This window comes from Streptopelia decaocto (genome assembly GCF_964273445.1).
Source record: "Streptopelia decaocto genome assembly, chromosome: 2".
Classification (NCBI taxonomy): Eukaryota; Metazoa; Chordata; class Aves; order Columbiformes; family Columbidae; genus Streptopelia; species Streptopelia decaocto.
In genome coordinates this window covers 30,926,889-30,936,412 of record NC_138655.1, presented here as the reverse complement: position 1 = coordinate 30,936,412, position 9,524 = coordinate 30,926,889, and the positions used below count along the sequence as shown (strand labels likewise).

The following is a 9,524-nucleotide window of genomic DNA, read 5'->3' as shown; positions in this document are numbered from 1 at the left end:
AGATTAAAACCGGTATCTGCAGTAAACATTCTGCACTGCAATTTGGAAATCAGGAACCCTTAGCGTTGTTCTGTATGAAACACCACACTGGAAGGAACATCACGACAGCAAGCTTTGGATTCCTCCATGGAAGTACAATGTTTCAGATCAATGTCTGTTTGGGGTGGGAAGACAAACTCTGGAATTCTTTATACAAGAATACACAAACATTAATACTACCTACAGAAGCTCAGCTAGCCTTCCACGTTTAAATCTAAAGGCAAAGAGCTAGAAAGATGAGTGAATAAAAATGGTGCAAGAATCAGGTACAATGTGCTTATTGTATTTTATTGATCTCATTATTTACATAACCAAGCAGATAGAAACTTTTTGTTTATTTCCTGAGGAAACATTTCATCTGTATAATTTGCTACAGAGCACAATGCGCTTTTATTTACATGAAAGCTACCCCTTTTGCTTCGTTTGCTTGCTTTCCGCAAGCCCTAAAAGCACTGCATCTGCTTCCAGCAATGTTGTATCAGTTGTTGCACCCAAGAACCTGGAGGTGAGTTCAAGATCCAGCAGTCTCAGGCGTACACGGGTTCCTCGCTGGTATTTCCTGTGAAGAAAAGGGGAGAGGGGAAAGAAGATAAGTTTTCTAAAGCAACAGTCTTGCATCTCCTAAGGCTGCTCTCCTGCTTGCAGGCAGAAGTAGCAGCCCTATAAAAAACAACGTGCTGCAATGGATGCCCAACACCGTGTTAATGCATCAGCACCAAAACTGTCGGGACACAACGGGTGACAGCACAGAGCCAGCCTCCGAGGACACCATCCTGCCCATGGATGAGCAGATACCACCAGATCCCGCCGAGGGAATGCAGGCTCTACAGAATATGCATTATTATATAGGAAAGTGTTTGTGTCTTCCATCAAAATATTTTACTGTATCATGTGTTGTCAGGCACGCAACTATCTACAGGACAACATATCATTAAAGGGGAGGACAAGTCACCATTAGATCACTGGTGACATTGCTATTATCAGAAAAGTATAATGCCAGCTAACTGTGGTTTATGTTTCCAACTCTGGGCCCCGGGCAAAGGAACTCTTCTTGTCTTTATCCCCTTCTCCAAAGGGTGGGTATCATCTGCAAGCTTTTTACTACATATAATTAAAAATAAATCCCACAACTATTGTAAGGAAATATTCTGCCTACGGGGTTGGGTTTTATTGTTTTGTGCTTTTTTTTTCTTTCTTTTTCCTTTTAAGTCAGAAGATGCGAGCGTTCCATGTGTTTTAAAAACAGAACCTGTGTTAGGATGGCCATGCCAAATTAGTGAAGATTTTTGAAATACTACCATCTTCCACAATGCACCTGGACTGATCAAAGGCAATAAACTGAGAATTATTTTTCTTTTGGAAGTTCAAGCCATATCCATTTTTTTTTCTAGCCAAAGCATAAAGAGCTGAAGATGCCTCAAGCTTGAGCACCTTTAGCAAAAGCAAGTTTGGAACACTCTTCACTTACAGACTGGAGAAAACGTAACAAGGCAGTCTGGTTGAATGTGTTTCCACCTTCAGCCAGGGCAGACAATCTTCTCTGTCTGACAACCGTTCGCTGCCATGGAGCAAAACTGACCCGGGTTTCAACTTAATTCAGCACATCAAACCAAGATCCTTTTGGAAAATGATATATCTTAAGAAAAGATGCTGGACTTCGGTATTTTTTTCCATTTGCTGTCAATTCTATCTTACATTAATCTGCTGTGGCTCTTGGTTGTGTTACAAACTGCAAATGAAGATTGCTTGATGCCTCCATTCTGAACAAGCAGCTCCATGGGGTCCTATGGCAGGGAAGGTTTCAGCCAACACTCATCCCAGTGAATCCTGTGATGATCTGCATGGATCAACACAGTGGAAATACAGCATGCTTTCTTAAAAACGTGAAACCGAAGTCCTCTGCCTGTCAAAAATGTGAGTAAACACTGTTGCAAGTAAAGGGTACAGCACGGCTACCAAAGGCAGAAAGCAGCTTTCCAGAGCTTGTTACCTGAAGAGCTGGAAAAGATCAATTCTGCCCCTTTCTATGCAAAATATTTGCATTTCAAAACAGAACAGTTTCACAACTGATGGCAGTAATTCATGAAAGCTAACGTGCAACATTTCCAAGGAATGAGACAAGGGAAAAACAAAATTAAAAGACCATGGATTAGATCTTTCAAATGGACTGTATTTTCCAGGATTTGTTCTACCTATTTAAAAGAGACAGGTCTCCAAAGAAGTCAGGATGTTTTGAGATAAGAAGAGGAAAGAAGAGGAAAACTCCTTGCTCCTGCCAGCAGCCAACAGCTGAGCCTGAAATGAAGATGCCAGCTGACTAGTGATTATAGCCATATGGGTATACATGGGAAACCTACAGAAAACTCTCTGCCATGAACCCAACCTTTGCCTTACTGGCAGCTGCAGGTTAGATGCCTTAGCATCCAACCATAAAGTTACCCCGATCCCTAACACTGTCTTTGGCACAAATTAACATGCTTTTTTGCCTTTATCAATGAGTGTGATGAGTGGAAGGGTGATGGGACAATTTAAAATAAATTTTAGAAATAAGATAAATTCATTTATTTTTAAAGACAGCAAAAGAAGATGGGGAGAAGGATATTTGAGAGGGAGAAATGGTCTATGGAAACAGAAAAGAGGGAGCTGACACCTCATGATGAGTAAAACCAAGGCCTGGGAAGATATGAAAGAGGATAAATGGTAGAATGGATGTCAAGAAAGCACTGAAAACACTGTAGGCAAATAGTGTAGAAATGAAGGAAACAGTATCCAGAGCAGAGCCACAGAAGAGCGAAAAGTCACTGAAAAGTAAAGACTATAAAACAAAGTCTGAGTGACACTAAACTTAATAATAAACTAATAATCTTAAGCATGAGTCCCCCCATTTTAGCATTACAAGATATTGCTCATTGTATAGTCTGCAGAGAGCTTCACTCAAACCTCCAGACACAACTTCAGTACATATTCGTAATGCAAAATCTAAGCAATTGTATTTTCATAAAAAGCACGACAATCTTGAATGCTGCTTCAGTAACTCAAACAGATTTCAGACACTTTAATCTTACTTAACTCAATTATTAAAGGTTTTCCAGTCACAGCACATGTGCTTACAAAGAGATCCTGAAAACCACTTTAAGGAACTGACACAACAGCCCATTTGTGCGAACATAAACAGTTGGGTTTGTGACAGATGTTCCCTACAGCTAAAACACTTTAGAATAAACAAGAAGTGGAAGAAGTAGAAAAAGTAGAAACATGAAGACAACTTGCAGTGGTGGTCTATCCGCCGCATTTAGAGCAAGAGGAAATGATAGGGTGCTCTGTGCAGAGTAAGTATATTCTATCCACAAAAGTATTTATCCTTAAAACAGATAAAGCTGTCCTATGGTTAAAGCAGAAGCTTGAAGCAGGATGCAGAAACAAAGCAGGCATTTTATTGTTTTCAGGAACGGTGTCCTAGGAGACACAGGACACCAGTATAAAAAGGAAAGAAACCATCTACTCCATTTTGCCAAAGGACTTGCTTTATTTTTAGAGTGACAATGTTGATATTCAAGATCATCCAGTCTCATGACCATCAGCAGGAACCATTAACCTCTCTCCAACTCCTAAGCACCGTGTTTGTTGAGGATGCATGTGTTTTCCTCCGACCACTTCCTATTGCCAGGTAAGGGTATTAAATTCACTTTGAAGTAGGCAAAGGCTGTTTAGTTCCATACCTAAGTCAAGGTATAGCAATATTCTACAGAACTTAAAAGAATTATTTTGCAAGTCAAAGTTTTCTCCACTTCTATAGAACTTATTTACAAGAGCTACCAATTTTAACCCTTTGGGATCACCAGTTTCACGTTAGGACTCTGGCTAAGGCACAGCCTCAGGGCTGGGAATCCAGTCATGACCCCAGTGCACCCACTGGGTAGAGCACCCACTGAAGCATCCCCAGAAACCTTCACCTGAACTTCAGCCAAGGATCAAGGGGCTCCCAAAGGCTTTCTCTAGTTTGCATGAGTGCTTGGAGGCTTCTCCTCATCTCTTCTGGAATGGGCAAAGTGCTGGGTACAGGGGCACCTTTCCTCAAACGTCCACTTCCAGAAGATGACTTGAAGTTAGAGGCAACCCAAATATTTGTTTTAGTTCTCCCTGTAATTTTTGGACTGTCACAGAAAAGAATTTTGAAAGAAGCAAGATGAAAATCCTTCCTCTTATTTGAATCATAAGTCTGTACACCGGTACATCAGCACCATAATACAGTATGTAAGGGCACAGAGAAAGCACATAGCACAATGTTGCTAATGCTGCTTAAAGAAACTTCAAAAGCAAATGCAAAAATTAAACTTCATGTCCTCTTATTAAAAGTAAGGCCTTCTATCTTTGTATGAGAACATCTGTCGAGGGTTTAGATTGCAGGGTGACAATAAAACCCTGGCAGATGTATTGTTAACCTCCTCTCCCCACCACTTCCCCTTTTTACCCCTCCCCCTCCCTCTCCCCCCTTCCCACTAAGGACAAGCGATCGGGAAGGAAAGAAGGACAGAGAGAAGAGAGTTGGAAAAATTCAAAATGTTTTACTAATGCTACTAATAAGAATAGAGAAAATAATACAAAATATACAAAACCAATCTTGAAAGTCTCAGCAACTGCAGAGCCGGCACCCAAAGTCCTGGATTGGACTCTGCAGCCAACCGGAGCTGGATTCAGTCTGTCACTAAGCCTCAGTTCACAGGGACGACCAGCAAGGTCCTCTCCTAATGTCGGCCATAAGCAGAAGGGAAAAGGGAAAGGGAAAGGGACGAGATCCTCGTGATCTCCCACTTTTATATGAAATATCCACATGAATGGAATGTTATACACAGTTGGCCAGTTCCTTGGTCACTTGTTTCTCATTGCCCCTCTCACGAGATGTCCATCCATGCTTATCAATAAGTTTGCATTCCATTGCTAGGTTTACCAAAACATGTGCCTGGTTCTCCAGGAAAATGCAGTTAATATGAAGGCTTTAGCTGACAGGCAAATTCACTAAAAGAGAAACTTGTTTTTAACAAAACCAGGACAACATCAAACTACTGTGTCTTAACTTACATATAGTAGGTCTTCTCTTTGCTGAATGCACATAAATAGCACAGCATCCACTTCCGAACTCAAGCAACTTGGATGCTTTCTTCTGACTATGACCCTTTTACCGCACATTGGTCCCTATCCGAATCTTTTCACTTTCACACTGAAGCTTTAAATCTCTCAAAATCTAAATGACAAAGGGAACAGCCCAAAACTCTTCAGTTGAGATTTTAAACTGGTAATTTTAAAAAAGTAAGTAGTTTTACTATGTCCCCTTAAAACACATGTATAAACAAAAAACCCCAACATTTTTACATAATAAAATTGCAGGGGGAGGATACTGAATGACCTATTTCAGCTCTTACTAACTTTCAAGAAAGCTGGGGGGCAATGTTCTTTTCTTTTTTAATTTAAAAGTCATTTCAGGCTACAGCAAAGGTTTACAAAGGGAGTTAACTAGGAAAGCGATGAGCATGTAAAAACAAGGAGGCTATAACTAAAAACTCTTTTTTGATCCTAATTATACTGTTTGCTACCAAGAAAATGGGGCGGTAGTTTTGCAGGTGTGCAATTTCACAAGTGGAAGAAGCATCCTCATTTCTACACGGCATCAAGAATTTTATTCAAACTCTAAATTACAGGTGGAGACAGTAAAGCATTTTGTTAAGCCATCCAATGTTTAAAACTGCATGTGATCGCAAATTAGCAAGCAGTCCTTTTTCTAGTAAAACTACTCAAGCTATTATTTTAAAATTTAAAGCATTAAAACTTCTCTTCTTGGCAACAGTCCTATAAAAATAACAATGCAATTACAGAAATGGTTGTCTTGGCTAATATTTCCCCCTCATTTTAAAAATGCTTTCACAGATACCCTCAATTTCATACTACAAAAATACAGGACTGTTATTTTGAGACAACTGGAGTATTTTAACTTCTATTCCCTCTATTTCATTACTGGTTTTTAGTCTCCACTGCTTCCTTTTGGAATGACAACCTGTGCAATGCAAAGCTGAATGAAGTGGCTAGGGCTGGCTGTGACCACCCTCAGCCCTCATTCATTCCTGTGTGCCATCTGTCCCACCCCCCATGAACTCACATTTCTGAATGGGAAGGGAGTGGGAAGGCAACTGTTAAACCCGGGTTTTAATTCCTATACTGAGGGTGTCATTTAGAGAATGCAATTTGAATTTTAAAAATATTTTTGTATCATTATTTCTAACATATCCCGAACACTCTAGTGATGGCTTTCAAAAGCTGCAATAAAAGAAATCCCTGGATTTTACCCCATACAAAAGATATTAATACAAAGCACTCCAAAGACAGGGTCCGAGTTGAGCCATGGTACTCTCAGAGAATGCCACAAGAAGTCCTGATGTCTTTCATTTTTGTACTGTGAGAATTCTAAAGTGTGTTTCTCAGATCTATTATTCACTAGGTTTTGTTTCAGTGCCACAGTACAGAACAATTTAAAATTCGTAATAGTTTCATTTCCTTGTTTTATTATGTGGAAGACATCACATTATCAACCTCAGGAAAAAAACATATAACAAAAAAGGTGATGAAGTACATTTGACTATCATATTTTCTCCATGATTTTTGTTCACCGTTCTCATCGCTGTACAAATCCACTCCAAATACCCCCGTAGCTCCTCCCTAGCGGGACCAAAACCCCAGTGTGACCCCATCCAGCTGACCCACCAGCAGCAGAGCATTGCCGCTGGGCTGGGACCAAGCTGCGTGCCAAACAAGTCCTCTGGTTTCTCAAAAATACCTTGAAGCATTCACAGGTGCTGCCTGAGCCCACATTGATCTTGGCTTTATCAGCAAAGTGAGACCACAGGGCCAGCTTAAGCAGCTATCCTGGCACAGGTGTATATGATTTTGTGTAGATCACCCCCTGAGCCCTACAGGGAAGGAGCACAGTGAGAGCACACCACCGCCCAGCAACTCCTCACTCATTGCCAGGACATATTAAATCCTTGTTCAGAAGAAATATGGATGAGACAGAGATTATCAGACTGCTGTCAAGCAGAAAGTGGCATAGTTTTATGCAGTGATCTCCATCTTGCTAAAGTGGCTTTTTCCAGCAAGGTACACACTGCACATCCAGCGACGGGGACTGTGATCCTGCTCCCAGCAGCTCAATACAACAGCCAAAACAGGCCCCCACACCTCTCAGGATGAGCTCCGAGGCAACGCTGGTGCAAAAAGACAAAATCCCAGCTTTGTGTGAACAGGCAAGACCATGGAAAATGGCAGTAGAAAGGTTGCGTGAATTTTGCACAGAGCAGAACGTGGGATGGTAAGACAGGTACTCAAAGAGTGTGCAGTATCCTGCTGCCTACCTTTCTTCAAAGGCTATTAAAGGGAGGACATAGAACATGCATCAAACTGAATAATCATGTAAATATCTTGATCTGTTAAGTTATTAAAAAGATTGAGCTGCCTATACCTTTACAGAAAGAAAATACTGGTATTAAAAGGTGCGTAAATCTATCTGGGAAGAGCATATAATGGCAGGAAAGTGAAGTCCAACAAATGCAGGTGAGAATCATGATTTTGCCAACAATATTGATGAACCACTTAAAAAAACCTCCAAGCACTGAGACATTTCAGCCATTTATGGCTCCAGCTGAAGAGATGTCAAAACAGATGTGTCAGGTCAGTTCAAGATAACCTGCTGAAATGTCATGTCTCGTGATACAGTGAAGTCCCGAGAGATGATCTGAAGGTCCCTTTTGGCTTAAACTGGATTCATCCATTATTTATTATGACAGCACCCAGTCACTCCTATGAAGGATGGATGCTCAAAACAGGATTTTCAAAGCATCTCTGTTCTCTGCAATCAAGGGCTTCACAAAAAACGCTCCAAGATTGCTGGTGATATTCCATCAGAAAATGCGATCTTCTCATGACTCATCAACCCATCACCACTTCAGCTGTATTGGTATCCTACTCAAATTGTTTTCCCCTTTCCAAAACATGCTCTTATTTATTCTGAAATGAGACACCTGCTTAATATTTTTTCAGAATACTTTTGCTCCTTATGTCCAAGCCATCCTTTGACAAGGAAGAAGGCTGCGCTCTGCTAGATACAAGCAAAGATCTAGACACTCTGCTAGATAAAAGCCTCTCATATTCTCGGAAGCATTTGGCAGAATGCTTTAAACTTGTGTGAAATCATCATTTTAAACAACAGCCATTGTCACCTTGTGTTTTGAAGCAACAGTGTATAAGTAGAGTCTATGGCAAGGACTGCCAAAACCAGCAGGTGCTTTATGCACCCCAGGAAGTCCAAAGCCAAACCCCACTTTGCTCTCACCACTGCTAAAGCAATAATTTGAAATTAATATTAGGAAGAGTTTGGGGATATTAGCTAGATCCCAATGTGAAAAACACCCTGAAGCACTTGAACACAGCCCTGGCCAATGGGAGCTTACAGAGGCCAGCACAGACACCAACATCACCACGTGTTCTGACACTGGGTGGGAAGGTAACTACCAGACAGGCTGGTAAGAGCAGCAGAATCTGGGCATCACCCCATCATTAACAGATAACATATTAACTCTGGTTATGCTTATGGAGTAATATATTGGCCAAGCCCTGGCATCTTCATTCTGCATGACCCAAGCTCAGGGGCCTCATCGCCCTTCCCCACGTCTCCACTGCTGGCTGTTGATGTGACCGACAGCCGACCAAAAACGTCACAGACACAGGGGAATGAAACACGGACATTTTCATTCCCGTAGCTAGGAAGGTAAATGCAAAGCCTGACATGAATTGTTTTACAGCTATCAAAGAAAAGCTCCAAGCAAACCACTGTGAACATGCTGTCAAGTTCTGCTATTGCAATGACATCAATATCAATGGCATTTGTTTCTATGACAACAAAAAATACAGCCAAATGTGACAAATATTGAAATCTAATTCTGTTCCACTCAGTATGGACAAACAGACTCTCAGTAGAACTTCTTAGTTGCATGCCTACCTTCAATTCAGACAAAAAACAAAGTACTCAATATTTACTAGAACAGACAAAACAATCTTGCTGTAATTATTGCACTGTCTCTGCTAGAATCATTTTGCATTCACTAAAACTTTTGGGACAGGATCATTCCCTTTTTAGAGGAGGAATCCACAGAATAATCTGTATTTTAAAATGTACTTCATATGACATGTGATGACCTTTTCTCTATGGCATGGTGAGGTAAGCTTTGACAAACAAAACTTGCAATAGGAGGCTCCTCTCATCCAAGAACTTGTATCAGATACAGTTAACTCATCATACAGTAATTTACGCCAGTTGCTTTCTCAGTCTATAACGTAAAACGCACCCTTTCACTTCAGAGGAAACATCACTCTAAAGGAACAAAATAGAAATCTGAATCTTCAGTACAAATGTCCATATTTTTCTGCTGTTTAAACTATGC

At 40.8% G+C, this 9,524-nt stretch overlaps 1 protein-coding gene across 1 annotated transcript in view; it reads right to left on the bottom strand.

The window, feature by feature from the left end:
• Positions 1-306: 306 nt before the first annotated feature.
• The window catches only part of LOC309436844 (tumor protein D52-like), a 118,568-nt gene continuing 109,350 nt past the window's right edge, over positions 307-9,524 (bottom strand). Inside the window, exon 7 of the mRNA XM_082046397.1 lies at positions 307-598. Coding sequence (XP_081902523.1) covers positions 445-598 — 154 coding nt within the window. The 3' untranslated portion in view covers positions 307-444. The remainder of the gene's footprint in view (positions 599-9,524) is intronic.